This window comes from Nelumbo lutea, chromosome 1, assembly GCF_056320005.1.
Source record: "Nelumbo lutea isolate HS-2025 chromosome 1, American lotus-T2T, whole genome shotgun sequence".
Taxonomy (NCBI): domain Eukaryota; kingdom Viridiplantae; phylum Streptophyta; class Magnoliopsida; order Proteales; family Nelumbonaceae; genus Nelumbo; species Nelumbo lutea.
Genome location: NC_142684.1, coordinates 163,369,444 through 163,395,879, shown reverse-complemented (window position 1 = coordinate 163,395,879; position 26,436 = coordinate 163,369,444). Strand labels below are relative to the sequence as shown.

General features: G+C 35.8%; 2 protein-coding genes across 2 annotated transcripts; one reads left to right on the top strand and one right to left on the bottom strand.

Annotated features, from left to right (window-relative positions):
* Positions 1-9,518: 9,518 nt before the first annotated feature.
* LOC148878849 (WAT1-related protein At4g08300-like) lies at positions 9,519-11,543 on the top strand. The gene is made up of 7 exons (XM_088960213.1): positions 9,519-9,769; positions 9,946-10,008; positions 10,088-10,204; positions 10,328-10,556; positions 10,763-10,921; positions 11,015-11,166; positions 11,260-11,543. The coding sequence occupies exons 1-7, from the start codon at positions 9,564-9,566 to the stop codon at positions 11,429-11,431; spliced, it is 1,098 nt and encodes a 365-aa protein (XP_088816339.1). The 5' UTR covers positions 9,519-9,563; the 3' UTR covers positions 11,432-11,543.
* A 718-nt stretch (positions 11,544-12,261) lies between these two features.
* Positions 12,262-19,285, bottom strand: LOC148878848 (transcription factor bHLH104-like). Its single transcript, XM_088960214.1, has 5 exons — positions 19,002-19,285; positions 18,344-18,409; positions 17,262-17,339; positions 14,133-14,295; positions 12,262-12,791 (listed from the first exon to the last, which is right to left on the bottom strand). Exons 1-5 carry the CDS (start codon positions 19,046-19,048, stop codon positions 12,543-12,545), a joined length of 603 nt encoding a protein of 200 aa, XP_088816340.1. The 5' UTR covers positions 19,049-19,285; the 3' UTR covers positions 12,262-12,542.
* Positions 19,286-26,436: the final 7,151 nt, after the last annotated feature.

Here is a 26,436-nt window from a genome sequence, read left to right as displayed (position 1 = left end):
AGGGTTATTTGGGTTTTAAGGTTTAGAGTTTAGTATTTAGGGTTTTGGAGTTTAGGGTCTAGAGTTTAGTGTTATCTGGGTTTAGGCTTTCGGTTTTTGGGTTTTTAGTGGGTTTTAGGGTTTAGGGTTTGGAGTTTTAGGGATTTTGGGATTTTAGGGTTTAGGATTTAGTGTTTAGGGTTTTTGGAGTTTAGGCTTTAGAGTTTAGTTGTTTCTTGGGTTTAGACTTTAGACTTTAGGATTTTTAGGTTTTAGGGTTTATGGTTATTTGGGTTTTAAGGTTTTAGAGTTTAGGGTTTAGAGTTTAGTGTTTTGGGGGTATAGACTTTAGGCTTTAAGGCTTTTAGGGTTTTGGGCTTTTTAGTGTTTTGTGATGTTTAGATTTTAGGGCTTAATGTTTTAGGGATTTATGGTTTAGAATTTAGGGTTTGAGGTTAGGCTTTAGGGTTCAAGGTTTTGGGTTTTGAGTTTTAGGGCTTAGGATTTATGGTTTAGGGTTTTAGCTTTATGGTTTTATGTATAGGGTTTAGGGTTTGGGTTTTAGGGTTTATGGTTGATGGTTTGGGGTTTTAGGGTTTAGGATTTTAAGGTTTTGTAGGATTCAAGGTTTAAGATTTAGTGTATTAGCACTTATGGTTTCAAGGTTTGGGGTTTAATTTTATAGGATTATAAGGATTTGGCTCGATGCTTTAGGGATATAGGGTTTAGAGTTTAGAGTGTAGGGTTTTTGGTTTTAAAGTTAGTGTTTGAAGGGTTTAGAATTTAATGTTTAGGTATTTGGGGGTTTGGTTGTTTTTAATAAACATCTGAAATTATAGGTTGTGTTAATGTGCCTTTATACAATGTCATGAAACATAACAGGGTTTATGGTTGCTTTTAGGTAGTACTTAGTACGTGAAATTATAGCAAAATGAGCCATACAAAATTCGCAAATATTTAGCATCGAGAGTTTTTAATTTGTTTGACTAACGATTCATGGGTAGTTTGGTCATCTAATAATGCTCTGTTTTTTTTTTAAGTCATAAAAATGCTTTGTTAATAACCACTGATTTATCTAACAAAAAATCATGTAAAAATGCTCGAATTTGTTGATGATATCTTGTTGGAATGACCTCTCAGCCTGTCGTTAGTTCAGAGAAAGCAACATCCTTTGCATATGCTTTCGTCATTTGATGCACGTGAGGACATATGAGCCACAATATCTTCCACGATGTCTAGGAGACTCTGCTTTCAAGTTTGAATTAAAAAAAAAAAGAAATGAAGAAGAAGAAGAAGAAGAAGAAGCAATGCATCTTTTCCTGAGCTTTTGGGTTTCTTTGTTGGTCCAAATGCATGTAGAATCGAACGGCTGGGATCTTTGTTTGTCTTACCTTCATGCAAAGAGAATAATAGCAGCTTCACAGTATAGGATTCGAGACACCAACCTCTCCAACAATGTGTAAGAGAGAATAGCTTAATCTGATTAGAGCTAAGGCTGAGAGGATAATTTTCCTTTCTCAGTAAAGAGCCTATCTCATTGTGTTGAAGCACTTGGGAGAGATCCCTTATATGGTTGCTTCTCCAACATTAAGTTCCTTGACATTAGGAACAAACTGTTAGCAGTATAACCAGTTAAGATAAGTGTTCCTTAACATTAGAATCCATGCTCCATCAGATTTGAGACAAGTGTCTCATATTGACCAAGGATATAACCACTTGGTTATCCAGTCTACACTGTGTCAAATGGATATCCATTGACCCAGTGAGAACTGGAATATGGATCCAAATAATCCAACCAAAGTTCTTCACAGCTACTATTGGCACATCAGCAATTCAAAGTTCTTCCAAGAATCTCCTAATCCAAACTGCTTCAGATTCCGCAGAGCTACAAGAGATGAACTCAGCTTCCATGGTGAATTTCGCTACACAACTTTGTTTCTTGCTTGTCCATGAGACAACACCTCCTGTCAAGAGGAATAAGTACCCAATTGTGGATTTTCTATCATCCGGGTCACTTGCAAAATCAGCATCACAATAACCCAGTAACTCTAGATCTTTTGCATGATAAGTTAATTTGAAGTGTTTTTTTAACTTCAAATATTTAAATAGCAGTCTTCCAATGTATTTTACCTGGGTTACTTTGGTATCTACTAACAAGGCCTACTGCATATGAGATATCAGGTCTTGTGCAAAGCATGGCATACATCAAGCTACCAATAGCTTGAGCATAGGGTCTATACTTCATTTTCTCTATTTCTTCATCATTAGTGAGAACCATATCTCTACTTAATTTGGTTCCTTTACAAATTGAAGTTTAAACACCATTACAATCTTTCATATTGAATTTTTTTAGAATTTTCTCTAAGTAATGCTCTTGTGAAAGAGTCAAGATTTTAGTGTTCCTGTCTCTTTCTATTTTAATTCCAAGTAGATAACTTGCATCACCCATGTCTTTCATTTCAAAGTTAGTTTTTAACCAATCTTTGGTGTCATTAATCATGGATACATCATTTTCAGTAATAAGAATATCATCTACATATAATAAAAGAACAACAAAATTTCTCCCACTATTCAAAGAGTAAACACAATGATCAAAAGGATTATGTATAAATCCAAGTTTAGAGATTGCTTCATTGAAGGTATGGTACCACATCCTAGAGGACTATTTTAAACCATATAATAATTTCTTTAATTTATACACCTTATTTTCTTTCCCCTCTATTACATAACCTTGTGGTTGAGTCATGTATGTTTCTTCATTCAGTTTTCTATTGAGAAAATCAGTTTTGACATCTAACTAGCATAACTCTAAGTCTAAAAAGGAAACTAAGGACATTAGGATTCTAATAGAGGTAAACTTGGCAACTGGAGAGTAAGTCTCTTCATAATCAATTCCTTCTACTTGAGTGTACCCTTTCGCTACTAATCTTGCCTTATATTTTTCTATAGACCCATCAACGTTGAGTTTCTCTTTAATGTCCATTTACACCCTATAGGTTTCCTATTCTTGGGTAAATCAACTAATTCCCAAACCTGATTTTTGTTTATTGAGTCTAACTCATCTTGTATAGCTTCACACCACTTTTCTTTATCAGGTGCATCCATAGCATCTTCAAAGTCAATCGGATCATCAAGAGACTCTTCATTCAAGTAGGTATAATAGTCTTTTAATCTTGATGAAGGGAATCTTTCCCTTTGAATTCTACCTAAGGTGTCATTATTAGGTGAACCTTGTCTATCAGGTGCAGTCCTAGCTTCTATAAATTCTTTGTTTAATTCAAATAAGTTAGGTAAATGTTTATTATCCTCAATTTGATCTTCTAGAAAAACAGCATCCCTGCTTTCTATTAATTCAACTATTCCATCAGATTTATGATATACGAACCTATACCCTTTGATATTATCACTATACCCTATAAAGGTACACCTTAGACTCTTGTTATCTAACTTGCTTCTTTGCTGATTTGGTACTTTTACATAGGCACTAGCCCCCCAAATTTTGATGTTAGTCAGGTCCGATTTTTTACTAATCCACATTTCATGGGGTGTTAAGCTATTAAATTTAGTTGGAATCTTATTTAGGATATACACAATAGTACTTAAGGCTTCTCCCCAAAAGTGTGTTCTTACACTTGAGTGAGATAACATTGATCTCACTATATCCAACAAAGTCATATTTCTCCTTTCAGCTACTCCATTCTATTGTGGCGTAAAGAGTATGGTTAATTAGTGTATGATATATTCTCCACCTCTATCACTCCTAAGTGTTTTTATTTTTCTACCCAATTGATTTTCTACAAGTGTTTTATGCTCTTTAAATTTTTCTAAGACTTTTAATTTTCTTTTAATCAGATACAGAAAACCAAATCTGGAAAAATCATCTATAAAAGTTACAAAATATTCCATACCCCTATGTGTTTTTACATTCAAAGGGCCACATACATCAGAGTGTACTATAGCCAATAATTCCTCTGATTTCTTTCCCTTCTTAAAAGGGATCCTAATCATTTTTCTACTAAGTCATGGTTCACAATAATTAAAATTCATTTCTATTTTGGGAATTAAGCCATTGGTGCTCATTCTCATCATCTTATCTTTGTTTATGTGACAATGTCTCATGTGCCATATGTATCATTTTCATTCACATGAATAGCACAATCATAACTAGAAAGAGCATTCACTTTATTGATAGTCAAATGATACAATCCATCAGCCTTATTCCCAAACATTAAAACTCTACCATGCTTTCCTATGGTTACTTTTTCATCCATGAAACGTACATCAAAACCCTTCTCGTCTACAGAGGAACAGACAACAAGTTTCTCCTAAAATTAGATGCATACAACACATCATGAAGGATTAAATTTGTGTTTTCATTTATGGGGATCTTCGCTTTTTTGGTTCGAAATACATCAGTGTAGGTGTTGTTTCCCATAAAAATTATGTGTTCTCCTGTCTTCATTTCTTTCAATTCCAAAAACATCTCTTTAATTTTATAAATATGCTTAGAAGAGCCAGAATATATGCACTAATCAGAAAAAACAGAATCAGTAAAGTAGAATTCAGAGACTACACACACTATGTCTTTCTTTTTTGTTTTTCCTTTTTCATTATTTGATTTATTCTTCTTGCATTCTGGGCAATTATATTTTGTATAGCCTTATTTTCCACAATTAAAGCAATGCTTACCCTTAGTCTTCTTGAATCCTTTTGAGAACTTAAGTTTCTTGTTAAATTTCTTCCCATTAGTATTTTTGAAAAATTTGCCCTTAGGCTTTTCAGCCATTTGGGAAGTTTCAGTTGGTTTGGGAGTAACCATTAAGGATGAAGGTTGGGATTTCTTCATCTTCCTTTCAGCCTCTAATCCTAACAAGGTAGGTAAGTTTTTTATACTAACTTCTCTTCCAGATAGGTTTAAAGTTGTCACTACAAAATTCCAAGAAGATGGGAGGCTATTAAGAATGGTGGAGACCTGAATTTTCTCAAGAATATGGTTCCCAATGGCTGCCAATTCTTTTGCATCACATTCATTTTACTAACATGATCTACTATAGAATCCTCTTCTCCCATTTCACAGCCATAATATTTTTCAATTAACAATTGAACATAGGTTTCTATTATTTTTCTATATGTTTCTTTAATGGCCTCAAACATGTATTTAGCATTATTATATTCTTCAAACACAACTTCTATGTCAGGCTCCATAAAAGTTAATAAACAATTTCTTGCCTTCCTATTATCCCTTTCCCATTTTTGATATTCACGAATTACAGTCAAAGAATCATCATCAGTAGGTTTAGCAGGAATAGATTCATCTAAAACATAATCAACATTTTCTTCATCAAGTATCCTTCTAATTCTACGTTTCCAGAGAGCAAAATTGGTGTCATTCAGTTTCTCAGTTTTACTGAGTTCTTGGGATAAGGCAGTAGCAGACATGATTAAAAAAATGCAACAGTATTCCAGAAATAAATAAAGCAAGTTCAATATCAGTTGGTTGTATTTTACGAGACTGTCATTCAAGTTCAGAGAAAAAATAAATGAATGATGATAGAGCACTTAGTTATATATGCAAAAATTCTCAATCCGCATCTGAAGTGGTCAGTTATCAGATTTTCTATCCAGCTTCCACTGCTCCTATTAGTTCAGGAGTAGATCATGCATTCGGCAATGATGCTTCTATGTGGCTTGGAGTACAAAAATATCCTCAAGAATGACAGTAAGGATCAATGAATACCAAAAAAAAAATGAACAACAAAAAAAAAAAAGAGGAGAAATGAATAAATGAAATTCTAATACCCGATTTGAGATGTTTGGGTTCGCCTCACTAGTCAAATATGCCTTATCAAACCAGATTTGTGTTATAGTGAATGAAAATAGTGAAAAAGTCCTAAATTTATTTAGGGTTTCTTGCCTCACTTCAGATCTAAGCAGCTAACATTTATGCAATTCTTCGAGTAGTTCTTCGTTCGTGTAACTAGAAAAATCTGAACTACCAGTGATGCTTTTGAGATTGTAGTTAATGCAGGATCGAAGTCATTGTCGTTAGAAGGCAAAAGGTTAAAAAAACAAACAAGGTTCTGTTGTCTCGGAGTTGTCGGAGCCGCTCTTTGTTTGGAGATGGGCAGTTGAACAAGGTTTCGAAGACAGACGAAACCCTCGTTGTCATTCTGTTCTTGCCGTGAAGGGTGCACAGATGGGATAGATGAGCAAAGAGGCAGAGATGTTGAGAGGAAACCCTCGAAGCGGGTTTGTTTTCTCTCTCCTCTCCTTTGGATCTTAAAAGATGAGACACGATTCAGTGAGGTGCAACTATGCTTTAAGCACTATGCCAGTCGTTGCTGAGCTCTGATACCAGTGTTGGTCCAAATGCATGCAGAATCGAACGACTGAGATCTCTGTTTGTCTTACCTGCATGCAAAGAGAATAATAGCAGCTTCACGGTATAGGACCCAAGACACCAACCTCTTAAACAATATGTAAGAGAGAATAGCTTAATCTTATTAGAGCTAAGGCTGAGAGGATAATTTTCCTTTCTCAATAAAGAGCCCTATCTCATTGTGTTGAAGCACTTGGAGAGATCCCTTTTATGGTTGCTTCTCCAACGTTAAGTTCCTTGACATTAGGAACAAATTGTTAGCAGTATAACCAATTGAGATAAGTGTTCCTTAACATTAGAATCCATGCTCCATCAGATTTGAGACAAGTGTCTCATAATGACCAAGGATATAACCACTTGGTTATCCAGTCTACACTGGGTCAAATGGATATCCATTGACCCAGTGAGAGCTAGAATATGGGTCCAAATAATCCATCCAACATTGGTATCTCCATGTATGGAAAAAGGATTTGAATAAACAATCAAATAAATTTGTTTTTATTGAAAATAAATAAATAAATAGGTAGTTATTTAAAAACAAATGATTATGTGTGAGAGTGTTGCATGGAGATGACCATCAACTATCAACCATCAACATGTGGCTTGTCACATGGCCATTGGATATTCCTACATGTTGAGGATTAAACGAGGGCCTATGGCCACTCCACCATCATTCTTTTGTTTATGTTAAGGTCAATCATCCCGTGGCACTTGAATTGAATGAATTCCGGGTTAATTAAAAGAGAAGTTCATCTTTCTATTTTATTTTTTCTTGTGGGGTTGTGCAGAGGGACTATTTCAGAATGTTTTTTTCTCAAATACCAGCTCTATTTAGTTGACTAAGAACCAAGTTTGATGTTTCAAAGCCTTGCTCATGGATTCTTTTCCTCTGTCAGACCATCAAATGTTGATTCCTCTGGCCGACAATGAAACTGCTAATGATAAGGCTGTCATTGGATGTGATTTCTCTTTTGTGAAGCACAAAACAGCAGCACATTTGCAGAAGATTGCTTTAACTTCCTCTGACATTTTTAGATTTTAAAATTTAGCTACATCTCCAAGTAATTCACAGCCTTGAAAAGAAAGAAAAGAGATGCTAGGATTTTCCTTTCGCTTTTCCTGAACAATTTTCTCTACTATTAAAATGTTATTTAAAATCAACTTTGTTATAGGGAACCATTAAAAGCCAACTTGAATCCATTGGCCAAAAAATGGAATCGAATTTGACTTACATAAGCAACAAAACAATTCGCATACATGAACCACACAATTATGCTTTTCTTTTCCATCTTACTGATACGGGGAAATCTATCTGAGAGACACATTAAGATTAGCGGGTCTCATTCAATGAATCACATGTTTTCTTCAATAAAACTGCAGCTTCATATGCTCACGGAGAATCATAATCTCTCCATTTTTCCGAAGCACAAAGTTACTTTCATATCTCCTCAATACTCGCACAAACTTATGGCCCGTTCTTTTTCGGATTTTGAGAGGGGCAAAGTTAGTCAACAGGATTTTAGTTTTCATTGATTAAGATACCCATGTTATTTTTTTTAGATTTATGTGAGGTTTACTTTTTCCATTGTGGGGAAAAAGTCACAGCACTTGGATGGTACAAAATTACCCCTTTTAATAATAGTTTTTTATGACTAAATGGACATTGTCTTATTTACTTGGAAAATAAAAGAACATAAATAAATGCACTTCCCCGAATAAGTGTTTGCTGAAAAACACTTACCCAGGTAAAATGCATTTACCCGGGTAAGTAGCTTCCCATAAAATGAACGGGGCCTTAATGCAACTTAGCAGGTCCCCCTAAAAATTCCATTTTTGCCTCAGGTCCCGTGAAACGAAGAACAACAAAAAGAATTTAAAGACAATTGAAGTCATGGGAAAACCTGCACATAGAACATAATTCCACAACTTGAAATTTTTAAAGTAGAGAAACAATGATTCTTTTTTTAAGCAGATTTTCTCTCAATAGTGAATACACAATAAACAAAACAGCCTACGGATCCCTCCTCAGCAAACTATCAAACTAGCAAGGTGGAGGGAAGTCTATTGGAAGTAGTCCCATTTGTGAAATAGTTCATTTAGCCAGTTCATGAGCTACTGTTTTAGTTTGTCTTGGTACATACTGAAATTTAAGACATTGAAAAATCTCTAGTACTTGATATGATTAATTAAAGATAAAGGGTAAATTGCAAAAGCCTCCCCTAAATTTTTTGAACGTTGTTAAAACCTCTCCTGAAGTTTGGTAATTACAAGCACCTCCCGTGAACTTTTTGACGTTTGTTTCTACGGAAAAAAACAATACAAACTTTATAAACAACAAAATATAGAGAAGGCTCAATTTAGAAGGAGTACAAATACAAATGTGTAGAGTGCAAAACCTTGTATTTTGTATGTATTTGTGCTGTACATATTTGTGTTCATACTCTTTCCACCAAATGCAGCCGAAGGGAAGTTTTGGAAAATAAATCAATTTCAGAGAAGAGATTGGAAAAGTTTGGATTAACAATTCATATGAAGAGAAGATTTGAAAAATAAACATTTTGGCCAAAACTAATTACATGGGTATTCTAGACATTTTCATGCCTCTTTTTAGAGGATTCTAACAAAGGGAGTCTACTTGCAACTATGTCAAAAGTTCAGAGGAGGTGATTGAAATTACCAAACTTCAGGGGAGGTTTCAGCAATTTACCCAAAGATAAAAGATCCCACAAGATGTTAGGAGTGCCTAATTTATCTGCACTGTCTATCTAGGAAGATAGTTTTTTGTTCTTGATAGTGTGTCTTTCCATTGCCCCCAGCATGTTTGCAGGGTAAAAGATCCAAAAGCTGCATACACTTGCTGCTTCCTAGAATTTCTCTTAATAAAAATAGAAATGGGTTAATCCCTTTCAAATGATAAATGACTTGATTCCAATATATTTTATTAATAATTGCTTTTTTGGTGGCTCCAACCTTGGCAGTCACTCATCTCACTAACAACGGAAGAGAATATTGTTTCAATTTATCCATTTCCTAAGTTGGAACTTTCCAGTCTCCAAGTGGAAAATTGTTCAAAAGGAACATGATGCCAACAGTATACGAGAATAATCAAATCCTGGCCCATCATTATATATTTATATATGTACCTTTTGCTCCTCTCTATTCATGTATTGGAGCAGTGGTGGCAGGAAGCTACATTTAAAGAGCAATGGCATTCAAGGCATGTGAAATTGGTGCACGTTACAGGAAGTTCAAGCCGCACCTCCTCATTGTTCTGATTCAGATAGCTTACACATTCCTCTACTTCATAGCAGAAGCTGCATTCAATCATGGATTGAATCCTCATGTTTTTGTGACTTATCGACATATTGTAGCTGGTTTAGTGATGTTGCCTTTTGCATATTTTCTTGAAAGGTGCACCAGTATCTATGTTTGCATTTGAATTTATTTACATGACTTGCCATATTGAAAATCTTCTCCTCACTGAAGCAAATCAAATTGGATAAACAGAAGAAGAAGGTGCAAAGATAAGAACACTTATATGGGCACTAATAACATTTGATGTTTGTCTATTTACTTGGTTCCTGCAGAAAAATAAGACCAAAGCTGACATTTGCATTGTTTCTTGAGATATTTCTGCTGTCTCTCATAGGGTAAGTAATGTTGAAGAGAAATGCAATTGCATTCAGTAACAACTGAATAGGTTTAACAACGTTTGATTTGTGAATACAGGATAGGTTTAACCCTGAACATGTATTTTGCAAGCTTGAGATATACCTCCCCGGCATTCATTGCATCCATGATCAACACTATTGCTTCCATAACCTTTGTAATTGCAGTTATATTCAGGTTAGAGTCATCTTGAGTTAATCCAGAAAATCATCTCCCTTTGGTCTCTGATCTCCCTGCATTTAATTAGTCAAGTTATTACCATGTAAAATATTAGGAACTTAATGAATGGAGGTGATGTAGGTTGGAGGTTCTTGATGTAACCAACCCCCGTGGAATAGCAAAAATTCTTGGGACCTTGCTTTCCTTGGCTGGAGCCATGACCATGACATTATACAAGGGACCTGCACTGAGAAATATTTCAGGTGCTTTAATCCATATTGGAACAAACACCGTCCATGAAAACTGGCTGAAGGGTTCCATTCTTACTGCCGTGAGCTGCATAACATGGTCATCATGGTACATCATGCAGGTAAACATTCACCATTAACCTCTGCTGGACAAATATTTGTAAAGACAGTTCTTCATGGATCTTCAGAAAAAGTTAGTAACAGAAAACTAAGCAAGTCATTGTTCAAGAGTCGATGAATGAGAATTCTCCCATAGCTGCTTGATGAATATATAACCGTGCATACAAATGTGATATTTGATATATTTTCTTGAATATATATATTGTAGGCATTCACATTGAAGAAATATCCAGCACAACTTTCACTAACCACATGGATCTGCTTTATTGGGGGAGCACAATCAGCTGTCTTCACAGTGTTCACAGAACATAAACCCACAGCATGGAGCATTGGATTCAATATTGAATTTTGGGCCATCATCTATGCTGTAAGAAAGGAATCTAAATCTACACAGTTGAACTACAATATCCAAAGAAAAATTTTAATACTCGGAAGAATTCTAAATTATGATGTATTGCAGGGAGTGGTATGCTCTGGTTTCATAATCTTCCTTCAACTATGGTGCACCAAACAGAAAGGACCAGTATTTGTAACCATGTTTAATCCCCTAGGAACCATGTTGGTGGCATTTGCAGCTTACTTTGTTCTGGGTGAAAAGTTGCATATTGGCAGGTAAATTTGACGTTAGTGCTATATTGGGCAAACAGTAGTATCCATGCTTGTGCATCTAAAGATTTCTGGGTTTTGTTTGTGGACTATGTTTAGGGTACTGGGAGGGCTTACGGTCATTATCGGCCTCTACTTGTTACTATGGGGCAAGGAAGTGGACCAAAAATTCAGCACCGAGTCCCAAGAGCTCTCTTATGAAAAAGGAAAAGAACACAAGATAGAAGTAATTACTTCAGTAGATGCTTCCAAAGAGCCCTTGGATATCTAAACTCTCAACAGATTTGCAATGATAAATGAATCACAACGAATAGCATCAGCAATTCATATGTGTTTCATGTCGAATAAGTGGAAATGAACAAAATCCAATTTCATGTGTTTCATGTTTTAGCTTTTTCTTAGCATCCCCCCACCCACCTTTTTTTTCTCAGATTCTGCTTCCAGGCTAATTGCAAGAATTTTGTACAAAGACTAGTCTTCAAACGTTTGAATATGCGACATCCTAGAAGCTACTGAGCTTTTACTCCATACAGATGTATATCATCTCATGCTAAAACTTGTTTCCCTGTTTTAGCACCCACACCACCCTATAAAAATGAAAATGCCTAGCCAATTAAACCACCCTGCTTATGAAACTAGAACTACATTGGTTGATATTGAGAGATAAAATCAGAACTACCAGCCTGGACAATGGATGATGGGCTACGTCATGTCAGTAATAGAGGATGTAGTCAAAAAGGATGATCTAAATACTAAATGGTGTGGTTCGGACAAGTTCATACCTGACAAAATTGAACCTCTCTCTATATAATATAAAATGAGGTCAATGAAAAACTATATCCCATTACCAATGGTTGCCTGTACCTACTAGGATTAATCCCATAAAAGTCACTAAAGATAAACCCACCAAGCAGCTTTTGGAACATTAGCCGTAGAATCGTTGGTTATGTTTATAGATATTGACGAGACCATACACCACCTTCCCATTATTCTGATAAATGAAGCCTTGAACGCCTTGTGCCAGCAGGAGGTACTTGTGGATAAGGTTAGGTTAGGTGAATAGTACATTCCTTTCCCGCTGAGTTTACATCCAGAAACCCATTTCCAAAACCTGAACATTTAAACATTACAACCTAAAACTCCCTGCAAACCAATAAACATTGTTCTTTTGCATTCATTACAAAGGTTAGACAAATGATCAATTTTACTGAAGAAACAAATACCAGTTGACTGACTACTGTAGTCAACTCCACCAAAGATTGCAGCTTACCAATCTAAAAACAAGCAAACTAGCAAGAGATATATACAGGGTAAACGTGCTGCAGTTTTGAAATGTTAGCATAATCAAGCATCTGGAAATGATGTAAGCAATAATTGTCCAATTAAGCCACAGGAGACCTGAGCACATGATCTTGGGATGTGTCAAGGACAACTGGGGGAATCCATTGCCACATGGGGAAGCCACCATAGCTTGGATAGGCCATCAACTTATTTGCTCCAGTATGATATGTTGCAGGTAGTGGTGGCACAAAACCAGCAGGCAACAAGCTCATGGCTTTGACCTGTTGCTCCATATTTTCTTTATCTGCCTTCAGTTGGAGTTTCTCTTCACGAAGTTCATTCTTCTCTGCCTGCAATTATAGAGGCAAAGGGGATGAAGAAATAAATAAAAGAACTCTAGAAGAAATGCCTGCAAGTGATGCAACAGTTTGATCTTGGTGAAAGCTGTACTGGCATCACCCAAAAGGTATTACAATTGTATACTGTTATAAGGATGATTAGAATAATTCAGCTTGTTTAATGAAAAGCCATTAATTCTACTCTGGGCCAGGCAGAACATGGAAATTATTTATGGGTAGAGATGCTGGCATTACTTCATGATTTAAGACTTATAAATATAAGTGGTTTGAGGCAAGGTTCAAAGTATCGATACGTACGGTCCTTAATGGTTGATACGTATCGTATTGGGGGCTTCCAGATATGCCCCTAAGGGGGTGTTTCGGGGTCTCGACCGGTTCAGAGGGTAGACGGACTTTAAACCGGCCCCTCTGAACCAGATTCAGAAAAACTAAAAAAAAAATAAAAAAATAAAAAGCTATCGATACTGCCTGATATGCCACTACCAGCGTGTCAGGGGTATCAATATTTTGAACCTTGGTTTGAGGGAGGTGGAGGTAGAAGATTGCCAATCTGTTATTTTTTGGATGAAGAAGCAAGAGGAGTTGAGGAGGTTCCTTAAAAAGTTCTGCCCTTCAGTAATACTTGCACAAAATCTAGATGCCAATTTGAACATCTTCAAATGGATACCTAGAAGTGCAAATGTGATTGCAGATAAATTGTCAAAGACAGGTGCTGTTAGGGATCAAATAGATTGGGGTTCTCCAGGGCCAGCTATGAATTTGCAACTCTTAATTGTGGACCTTCTTTTGTAATATGATTTTGTATCTCTCTAGGCCTACTGTCTTATTTATGGGGCAGTTAGGAGTTTTGATTAATGAATTTTCTATTACTTATCAAAGAAACAAAAAAAAAGAACAGCTATTTATTCAAATAATACAGAATTGTATAACATACTTGAACTAAATCTTCACTACTATATGAAAATATGCCATTGGTTGAGCATGACTATATTAATTTTATTAAAATAAAAGATGGCATTATTTGGTTCTTTTCGTAGGGCTAGGAGCTTGCATCAAGCATTGGATGATTGCATGGATGTGAATCTTTCTGTTGGCTTTCCCTCATTCGTGAATAAGAATTCAAGGGCGTGGAGACAGTGAGAACAGGGTGCAATTTAGTGCCTTACAAGTAACAAGTTTATATAGTTCATCCAGTTTTTCAGGTACTATTTCGTTTTTTTTTCTAAGTATGATTATGGTATACAGTGTTGGTAAATATATACCTTTCAGGGATGATTTATCTGATATAAAGTATATGGAGATGCAAAATAATAATAATAATAATAATAATACCTTCAAATTTTTTATGATTTCCCGAAGCTTTTCACTCGCATCTTTAAGTTCCTGAGCTTCTGTTCTTAGCTGATTCAAAACACGAATGGCATCACTGAGTATGGCAGATTTATCAGTCTTAGCAGGTCTCCCTGGCTCCAAAATAGAGCTCAAATCTAAAAATCTGCATGAAGCAGAGGCAAAATAATTCGTTAATTGATATAGGTCAATCACTTTACCATTATTTCAAGTGAATACATGAAATAACATTGAAGAATTTCATAAACACAGCAGATTGTCATTTTAATTGAAGCATTGCACAAACAACCTTTCATTAGACTCAAAGTGGGGAACGGAAATAAAATAAAATTTTGGTAAGATCTCTGGTGGGGGGATTCCACTCTAGCTGAATCATTCCCTAGAATCTTTAATCTCTCCTCAAATCAAGACTCAACTGTCTCCTCATGCATTCCAGCCTTACCTGCCAACACCAACTTGACTCTGAACCTGAGAAGACCTTTAAAGGAAAGTGAGATCTCAGACCTTTTAAACTTCTTCCTTACCCTAAAAGAAGTCTATCTCTCCCCTCATTCCTCTGATACCCAAATCTGGACTCTAACCCCAAATGGTGTGTTCTCTTCCAAATCTTTGTTTAAGGCTCTTCTAGCAGGTGAGCAGACTTCTTCTTTCCCTTCTAGAAGGATCTGGAGCAGTCATATTCCTCTAAGAATATGTTTTTTTTCATTTGGGAAGCATGTCTGCAGAGAATAAACACATGTGATCTTCAGAAGAAAAGTCAGGGAAGGTTTTACATCTCTCCACATGTTTGCGTGCTTTGCCTAAGAGAAGGGGAATCAGCAGATCATCTATTCATTCATTGCAGTTTTGCTCAAAAAATATGGTAGCACTTCTTAAACCTAGTTGGTTACAGTTGGGTGTCCCCCAATCGTATTCAGGAGTTCCTCAACCAATGGGATGGGTCAGGTTTGAGTAGAAGAGCAAAAGTGTATTGGCAAACTGTGGTTCATGCAGTCATGTGGGGAATTTGGGAGGAAAGAAACAGGCATATTTTTTAAAACAGATCTAAACCTCTAGAGGATCTAATTGCAGACATCTTCTTCTGTTGTAACTCATGGGCAGTTAACACGGAGATGTTTCAAGACCTATCACTTAATGACCTTAACAGAAATATCCATTCGATTTTACTTCTCCCAAATCAACCTCATCCAATCAAAAGTCTTCAACTCCCTCATCTTGAAGCTGGGATGATTTTAAACTTTGATGGGAGTGCTGCAGGCAATCCGGGCAAAGCTGGGATAGATAGAATCCTGAGGGATGAACAGGGTCTGATTTGTTGGGTGTTTAGTGGTCCTCTAGGTATTACAGACTCAACAAAGGCTGAAGTGATGGCATCCCTCACTGGTATCAGAATAATAAAAAACCTGGGCATTCAGAAATTATCCATAGTAGGAGATTCAGCCAATATGGCTGAAGGAGGGGGGCCCATGGAGGTTGAGTCACTACCTGTCAGAGGCTAGAGACGCTCTGGAACATTTGAGTGTTAATCTGCAGTGGATCCCAAGGGAAATGAATCATATCGTAGATAGTTTAGCTAAATTGGGAGCAAATCTAGAAAACTTATACAGCAACAAGCTCCCCCCTTGTAATTTTGCTTTTCTGCTGCTCTCTCATCTAGTACATCTGCTCATGTACTTTTGTCTATTTCAATGAATTCTGGTTAAATTTCTCTCAAAAAAAAAAAAAGAAATTTGCTCAAAAAAATAGGAAAAAGAAGAAGAAAATTGGATGGAACTTTATTAATATGAGATGGCTTACAATATGAAGCAACAAGGTTGGAGACTCACTCACCCAAGAGAGGACTCTCTCAACTCTCAAAGAAAAATCTCTACGCTTCTCAAACAAAGGGAATAACTTGATGCCTCTAGCTTGAGCTTACAAGGCTTTATATAGAGAATAAAAATTAGTTGTTGAAACATTTAAATAAAACTAGTCGTTATAAACCCACTAACAAACTGGCTGTTAGAAGTCCACTAACAAACTAGCTGTTAGAAACCCACTAACCAAAATGGCTATTGGAAGCCCATTAGTGAGTTCAAATGTAGGTCATCTTGTCTTCTCCTTTTAAAATGATATGGTGCTTCATAGGGCATGAACTTGAACTGCATCAATGTTCATCCTGGCAATAATATCATATTTCTATGTGCATGGAACCTGGCAGTAATGGGTAACAACTACCCCTGGAATACCATTAAGAAAGCAAATATATTCTGATAAAAGAACCATACTATGTGTATATACATGGAAAAAAAGTTCACTGGTTGGATCATGTAGGGAGCCTTCCTAAACAAACCCATTTATTCTGCTAGGTGGAGGGGATCTTGTGGCCAATGCAGATCATCCATTAGATAGGGGATCCATTGGACTAATCACATATTCTCACGGTTTATTTCAGCCATATTCTCCACTGTGTATTTGTGGTTCTCAGTAGGGTGCAATGCAATTCAGACCAGGTTACCTAAACCCAACTTGTTGAATTCGGATTGGGTTGGGATCAGGTTGGATTCTGATTAGCCAATTTCTTTGCTTCTTTTTTCTTTAAAAATAAATGTTCTCACTTCTTAAATTCAAGATTGATCAATTAAGGTTAATTACATATAAGACAAAGTTATGGTGCTTTGGGAGTACCATATTCATGTTACACTGAAAAACCTTTGCTTTAAACTTAAAATAATTGATGCATATGAATACATACATACAAGTTCTCGGAACTAATATTCAACCCAAGGCTAACCCACCAAATTTACACGGTTACACCCCAAGTTCTCGGAACTAATACTAGTCATTCAAAGTCCTATTTTTTTAATACAAGAATAACTTATAAAAGACCAGACTGGCAGGTCCCATCTGAGCTCCCAATTTATTTGTTGCATGTAATATTCCTGGGTTGTTTAGGGAAGCTCAATAATGCCCCAACTAGAAAGCCTGGTAGTCATACCATTAAATCCTTTGTCCAGGACCATATGTGGCAATATGAAATGCAATATTTCTTTTTCATGTTATTAGCTAAAAGTGTTCTAATTGTAATAGCTAAACCCAGAAGAAGAACCATATTAGAAAGAAAAAGCATACCTGTCATTCATCCTGTCCCTACGTATTTTCTCACGACAAGCTTTGGATCCAGGATCACTGCACGACTGATTGCGTCCCCTGTGTATTATTACCAAACAATAATTTTTCATGAAAATATAAAATTGCGGGAAACATAAAGAATAAATCAACAACTGATGAGACAAAAAAAAAAAAAAAAAAAAAACAAAATAACCAGAAGAGCATCAAGAAATTAGCTAAAACCCAAATGCCAAAGAAAAAGATCTTCCAGCACAGAAGACAGTAGATAATCAAAATTGCTTTGTTGCAAAATTCACTGGATTTTGTTAGTCCAAAGAAAATTACCAAAACAATAAAACAACCTTTAAAATTTTGCAAAGTAAACAATCAAAGCCTCATACAGTTAATCAGGAATATCTCCACATCTTGGAATAGGGGAAGTTCTTGTTGTCTTGTTTGTCAAGATTGAAGGTTTGATCCCAACTTACCTACTAGAAATATTTGTGTAATCTACCACTATTCTAGAATAAAGTAACATGTTCTTTGACACATTCAATGACACAACCAAATTTAAGTGGATTAGTCAAATTCAACAAATTTCACTTTATCTAAACATCCCAGAAAATAGCTTATCCATGCCCATATTCCTCTACTTTGCATTGATCAATATTTTTCATTTGAATACCCCAAAGAAAGTGCAGTTTTGAGTAGGGAAATAACAAGTACAGGACAGTACATGTTACCCATTTATCGACTACTCACAGCAGATAAGCCCCAGGAAATATTCTTGTATATTGATTGATTGAACTACATGAGATGAACAAGTATCATGAACCCCATTGAATATAGGATACTCAACTATAGCCGCATCCAAATTGAATCATGTAAGAAGCAAAACCAGGTTCAAAAACATTGATACACAGGCATTTTATTCTTGTCTGCTGTAAAGGTTTTCCTTTCTGATCACTAACAAAAAAAACACTGAAATATAGAACCATCCACTACCTAAAGAAAAGGTTGAGAAAAAAGATCATTGTTTTCAATTATGATACAAGTCTCAAAGTTCCATATAAAGAGTTCAAATAAATATACTGAGAAAATACCTCTTTCTCGCGCATGCTTTTTCTTGGGGAACAGAGCCAGTAGGTGATTGAAAATCCAAGCAGCAGCTGCAAAGGAAAGTTCAACCACATAGTAAATAAATAATCCTTGATTCACAGGTTTTCAAATTTATTCAACCAATATTGAGGAAGTAACTGTCATAATTGGCAGCAAGGATTAACTGACTAGCATCAATATAGCGTCATACCCCCCTTAAGAAAAATTGTTACCAACTCCATTCAGTTGAATCAGATCACTAGTTTTTTTCTTCCGTATACCTATTAAAGAGTATTTTGCTATCCTAGTATATATTTAACTTTCCTGCCTTTATTTCAATTTGCATTTGACAAGATCTAGCTCTTTCCATTTTTTTTTTCATATTTTCCATAGTTTCAATTCATACATTTGAATAGAAACAAAGCTCATAATCTTTGTTTTTCACAGAAATATTACAAAAGTGGAGATCAGTTTAAACTAGCAAGTTCACTTGACAACAGGACTTTTGCATTGAAACCGTACAAAATAACCAATTCGATCAGAGATATTCAAGTAGAGAGTCGGATTAAATCAATCCCAGAAGGCCAGAAATGGAATAGGAGAGAAAGGAAACAAGATGAAAAAGGAAAAGAAAAAAAAATTCGTCTTTCCAGGAAAACATACATTTGATTGTTCCAATAGAAATCGGATGACGTTCCATCTTCGATCATATCATAATCGAGGAGATTTCAACTACTATCCTTCAATGAATCCATTTCTTGCGATCCGAAAAAAAAAAATCCAAATACAAAAAAAGAAGAAAAGAAAAGAGAAGAAAAGATGCAGAAGCCCTACAAATAAAGGAAATTGTGGCGTGTCGACCTCAGTCTGCTGTCGATCCTAAGAAAAGATAAAAGCAAAAAAAAAAAAAACCGCGCAGCGCAGACACTGAGAAAAGGTGATGGTGTACACGTCTACTTTCCTTCGAATATTATATACATAAAAGACAAAACTACCCTGATGCTAACATATAATAATATAAAACTACCATTTGACATAATTTACATATAAAAGAACCTACCAGTCTACAACACACAAAAAAAAAAAAGAAAGAAATATTTTGATATAATTTACATATAGATATAATAGATTAATGATCTCTCCGTATATTGGACTTTTTTTGAAAAAAAATCCATTTTATTACCCTAAACTTTGGGGTATTGTCAAGTATCCGAACTTTCAAATGTTTACTACAATATTAAAAGTTAAAATTTTCAAGTTCCTGCTGTTAACCCACCATCAATTAGGTGATAACATGTACAACTTAAATTTTGTTTTGGAAATATTAAAACTACCTCATAACTAGCCAATTGTCAGTCAAAAAACCATCAATTATCATTGACTAAATACCTGAATACATAATCAACTTGATATCGGAGGTAGTTACTAGTTAGAAATTAAATACCAATCATAAAAAAGAATAAAAAAATTAGATGATAGATGAAGGGCATTTTTGTCATTTTATATGATATTTAACGTCAGTTACTAATTTTGTACAAACTTAATATTATTTAAAAGTTTAGATACTAATTTTGTACAACTCTCCACTGTTTTTGTCTTCTTTTTCTGCCCTTTTTGTCTTGTATCTGCACTGTTGTAAAGGTGATATAACTAGGCAGCTTGGAGGCTTCGAACACCGGATATTGCCATGACGACGACCCATTTTGCTGTGATAGTTCTTTCTTGCTTAGACAATCAACGTACGTAACGTATTATTTCGACGACGGATGAAAATGGTGAAAGATACTCGTGCATGAGTCTACCACCGACATCTCTTTATTGTCATCTCTCAAATTTGCAGGTGAATGGTGGAGAGGTATCATCTCTGATAGCAGAGATCAGAAAGTTCTTCCAAGATTAGTCAGAGCAAGAAGGATGTTTTTTAGACCAACGTTTTTGAATCACGATTGATTTGAACGGTCGGACCATACAGCTCGGGAATCATCCAGGCAACCGATTCCATTTTATCTAAAACCCAGAATCTGGTAAAAAACTGTTTGACCCGGGCGGTCGAACCGTCAGCCTATTCAACGGTTTTTTACCATTTTTTATTTTTTTATTTTTTTAATTTTAATATCAGAGTGGACCGTCTATTCGAACCGGACAGTTGAACCGTTGACCCAAAAACCGGTGCCCAAAACGATTCTATTTCTAGGTCGTTTTTTAAAACATTGTTTTGGACTCCACCAGAATAAGGCATTTTGAAAGTTAATATTGATGGTGATTTTTTTGAATCATCTAGACAGGCTTTTTTTGGTTTCATTATCAGAGACCATCTGGGGTGCTGTTGGGGCACGGGTTTTGAGAAATCAAAAGTTTTGTCTCCCTTGAAATCAGAAGCTCAAACTCTCCTAAAGGTGATTGCTTTTATAGATAAAAGAAACAAATCAGATCTCATTTTTGAATCCGATTGCAAATATTTAGTTGATTGCCTAAATGAAGCTAATGGCTTTGAAGACTCGGAAATCTTCATTTGTTGCAGGGATAAGAAAGAAATTACATCTACAAGAAACTTCACAGTTTAATTCTATCTGAGGGAAGCAAACCAAAAAGTGCATACGGGGACCAGATATAGTTTTTCAAGGAATTTTGAATCTAGTCTTGCTAGCCCTTGTGTCTGTATAGTTAATTTGGACTTAGATTTCTGTAATTGTTTGTAGGTTTAATTTCTGATTTTCTTCTGTTGTAGTAGTTTGTTTGCCTTTTTCTTTCTGTTTTCATGCCTGTGTGTTGTAGTGTCTAAAAAAGTCTACCACCAACATCCGAATATATAATATATTAAGAAAAATTCGACTTTAGTACCCTGAATTTTGGGTAGTGTCTAATTAATATTAATATCCAAATGGTCCTTACCGTTAAGTGACCGTCAGTCATCTAAATACATGATGACATATGCAATTTAAAATTTTAAAAAATATTAAAACAATCCTTTAAAAAAAAGACTGTTCATTGTCTTGGAGACTGAATCGGTTGAAAAGATGACTTCCTTCTTTGGAATGATATATTATTTGATCCAACTTCATACATCTTTTCTACTGCATCTCTACCGTCTCCGAGCGGAGCCAAGCAGCGACTTCCTCTCAGTTAAAGGATATGCTTGACATATCTCGGCATCCACATCCCGTGACGGCGAGATCCGACTTCGCTGCTGGCAACCATGATGCGTATCCTCGGACACCCTCCGTCGACCTCAATGACAATAACTAACAACTGCAACTACGGCAATGGCATTCGCAGCTGCAACAGTATGAACCACAACTGCATAACTAACGATTTTGATCATTGCCGGATGATGCAACGAGTTGTGCCTTCGATGAGTGACTTATCGTCTAGAGGTGAGATATCTGATTTTTGTTCAAGAGGTGAAATGCATTTTTGTCTTTTTATGTGATATTTAACATAGGTTGTTAGACCACCTTGATACTTTTTAAAAGTTTGGATATTAATAATAAATTTAAAAATTCTAGTAATAACTTGGCACTATCCCAAAACTTAATAAAATAAATAAATTAATTAATATGAATATCATTTTCATTTCATCATGCAGTGGATCGCTTGGAGAATACGTGGCAACTAATTAACATGATTACCAAACACGGGATTTGTGGGTGTGGGTCCCGGCTCCAAACTTGGAGATTCCCTTCAGGTCAAAATAGATGATCGATGAAAGCAATTGCAAGTTGATTAAAACTTAAAGTCATCTCCTACTATATTTTATCGGGTCTTGCTCTTAGTAAAATATATAGTCGAATCCAAAGGTTATGAGGACCACCGTGGGATGATTTCAGCTGATCACGCAAAATAGTTCTTAATTAATTAAGCTGATCACATGTTAGCATTAATTGATTTGCCTTTATTTTTTAATCACATATTATATGGGCACTCACGGGAACCTGAGGTCCAGGTGAGACTTCGGTTCCATGGGTTTGATGCCATGCCTCCATTTTCAGAGGGACGTATGGGGTTGGTCTCATTAATCCACTTACCTTACCATGAGCCATCCGCTTATTAAGTTCAGTCTGTATCTTGAGATTCAAATATTATTACTTCGGGCATATATCATAATATAAAAAATAAATATTATAAAAATTTATACAAATTTCATAAATATATTAACAATGTGATATAAGAATAATACATATTTTAATAATTTATAAGAAGAAATACACTTTAATCAACATGTGGGAACAATTAATGTAGATATAACTTAATTAGTAATTTCATCAATAATGCATCAACCAATGTCTCCATTCCAATCTATTACATGTGAAACCAATGTCATAAAATAAATTAGACAATAATATATCAATCACATAGAGACAATAATATAACCCTGTTCATCATTAATTCATCGGCCACTATAAAAGGTAAATTGTTAAAGCCTCCCCTGAAGTTTTTGACATTATGTTGTTAAAACCTCCACTGAAGTTTGGTAATTGCAAAGGATCGGCAATCTTGACACTAATCCATTTGGCCCATCCATCTCTTACGTACATGGGTCAATAAGGGTAAATGACCCATTGGGGTCAAGAGAAAAGGGTCAGGGTGGGGTTGGGTCAAGGGTGCCATTGGGTCACAACATTAATGGTCGAATTAACTAAGGGGAGGGGGAAAGTGTTTAATTCAACTTTTAATAATCGAGGGATGGCATATGGAAGGAGAGAAAGGAGATGCAGCGGCGGCCGACGACTAGAGAACTGAGGTTCGAATACTTCCATGACGGCTGAGTGTTTCTTCTCCACCACTAACAGAACGGAGATGCAACGGTTAGTGATTAACAAAGGTTTGAATAGTTTGATGAGGGTTGTGTTTTTCCTTTTCACAACCAACAGAAGGAGAGAGTAGGGAGATGCAGCGGTGGCCGGCGATTAACAAACAGAGGTTCGAATAACTCCGCTGATGTTTGTGTTTTTATTCTTCACCTCTAATGAAAGACGGGGCAAATCTTTGCTCTTCTAGTGTTTCCACCACTGCAGAACAAGGCCAGAGATTTTTTTTTTTTTGTGCCACTGCAATGACAGCCTTCGACTAAGATTGGATTCACACTGACTCTCTGGTCTTTCCACCATTATATAACAAGAGAACGTTCTACTTTTTTACAGTTGCAGGGATAGCTGGCGACGAAGGTTCAAGATCTGGTGCAACTTTCCACAAGTTTTGGGTTAAAATATATAATTATTTTGAAATTTTGTCAATTTAGGTATTCTATGCAATTTCAATTTTTTAAAATAATATATGTTTTTTTTTTATTTTATCATTTTCGTTTTTTCCTACAAATTTATATCAATTTTTGTGTTTTATTAATTTTGATAGTTTTTAATAATTTTTTTAATATTTGTATTTTTGTTTGGGTAAAATATTCGTATTTTCTTAATATTTGCCTTAGACTAGTGGGTCATATGGGTGGATTAGGGTCAAGATGGGCTGTGACCCACTAAGTCCCAATAAATAGGGTGGCAAATGGATCAGAGGGTGAATGTGGATGGGTTGATACTCAATCTTCACCAAACCCAACCCAATGCACCCATTTGCCACCCCTAATTGTAATCACCTCATCTGGACTTTTTAACACAATTACAAATAGTTGTTAGAATCCTAACAAGCGGCATGAAAATGTCCAAAATACCCATACAGTGCAAAACATTGTATTTTATATTAATTTGTATATATTTGTATTTGTACTCCTAAACTGAGCCTTAAGAACCAACCTTGTTAGTAACTGCATTGGTATTTTAGACATTTTTATGCCTTTGTTAGAGGATTCTAACCGAGAGGTTCTACTTGCAATTATATCAGAAAATTCAAGAGAAATAATTGCAAGTACCAAACTTCACAGAGGTTTAGAAATGGTTAAAAAACTTCAGGATAATAAGTAATACTATGTTATTAAATTGAAAGTTTGAAGCAAAAGGATTAACTTAACTTGATTTTAACATGCTAGCTAATGGTTATAGAATCCATTAATATATTATTTATTTTAAGTTAAATTGTTAATTAATAATTGCAAAAAAATATACAGCAAATATAAAGAATTTGTTAGATCTGGTCTTACTGCTACTACTTGCTTGGACCTGACGTCACACAGCTAGCGTTTAAAAGAAATTTGCAACTTTCCCCACTATCAGGTATTATATCAATCAAATTTAAATGGTCCCTTTATTTAAATCAAATGATCCCCGTCACAAATTTTTTAAAGGTATTAATTTATCAAAAATAAATAATACAAGATGTAAAGAGAGTTCACATCAGCCCCCCAACAACGTCCTATAGTATATTCCAGCCATGTATTAGAAACATTTTCCAGTGTTTTATTATTTTTTGTACTATTATCAGGAGATATTTTCAATACACGGCTGGGAAGTGTTGTGCGACATTGTGGGGTGCCTCCTTGGGGGGGCTGATTTGAACTCATGTAAATAAGGCAATCATAAGCATCAAAACACCATAAAATCCAAAAATGACAAAGATCCACAATGCCATCTCTTACATCAAGGCCTCGTTCATTTACAAATTTCTCATTTACTTGGGCAAGTGTATTTGTCAAGATAAACGTTTCCTAGGTAACACAAACTTACTTAGATAAACTCATTTACTCATGTTCTTTTGACTTTTTTACTCATAAAAAATTAATGTTAAAATAACAAACTTGCCCCATTATGTTTTATAAATTTTTCCCCCAAATGAAAAATTGTTCAATGGAAAAAGAAATACTCGTTGAGACCCCCTCCCCTATTTACTAGTAAATGGGGCCCAAAATTTAACCATTGAATGATTGATCATACCATTAAGCTACGTAATTTCAACAAAGCAAAATTGCTAGCAGTCCAATGGTCATGAACATTGTATAAGACACAGATAGAGTGTGGGCTCTAACGCACTTCAAATGGACTCCGGATCACCTGCCCATGAGAACTCTACCAATGTCTGTTGGATTTTAATCTCATAAGAGATTAAATCCAATGGGTTTGATTGGTCAATTACATGAGAAATTGCGCCTGTACACTTGGTTGAAAAATCGGTTTTTCTCTTGAAAAAAAAAAAAAAAGTTTCGAAGTTGTCCCACATTGGATAATTACAAGGTTTGTTTTCAGTATTTCAATAGGAGTTGATTTACACTCCTTAGAATTAGTAGAGGAGAGTATGGGGATTCGATACCGTGGAATGCACGTGCATGCGTGTGCGCGTGTGTGTGGTGCAATGAGGCGCTTTAGAGGCGCACTTTGCTCGCACCCGTGTGGCTCACGATGGGCGGCTTTGGTTTTGGTGCGTTGATGACCGTTGATCACCATTGATGAGATCAACGGTCACGATTCGATCGGATGTGATCAAGAGGCACAATTCAAAGTTAACAGTCACCAACTCTTAACAACTTTTTAAACAATCACAATGGTTGAAATTATGACTGTTCAAGGTGCCTTCTCTAAACCACCACCTACCTTTTTCTCATACCTCTTCACAAATTATTTAATGAGCATGAATCAGACTCCAAAACACACAATTTCGAAATTCACTATCTCTCTCTCTCTCTCTCTCTCTCTCAGTCCGATCTGCTACAGTCTCACAAAAGGTTTCTTTGGAGACTCTTCAACTTTGCTGGTTGCAGATTCTCGCCCAAGGCTCTGTTGTATCCTGAGAACGAATTTACCTGTAACCTAACAGCAAACTCAATAAAACTGAGTGGGGGCAAATAACATTCTAAAGACAGTGTCTTCGGACGCGCCTCAGAGCTTCTCCTCCAAAGTTACAGTGACCCCATCTTCCCCAACAATGTCTACCCACAACACACTACCCCCGTGAATTAAGAACATCTTCCCTTACATAATATTATGTAGGAGGATATGATGTTCTCCATGTGTGGCTGCAATGTTACGTGGGTAGACGTGGGCAGAGTTTGTGTGGACAGGAGATCTGGACTCCTTCAAATGACACTTTTCTTGTACCTGTTTTGGAGGGCTTTCACGCGGCCACTTTGGACTTTGCAAAATGGGCCCCATAAAAAAGCCTGAAAGCTATGCTTGGTGAAAAACCTCGAAAGCCGGAATATGTATTAATTGAATTA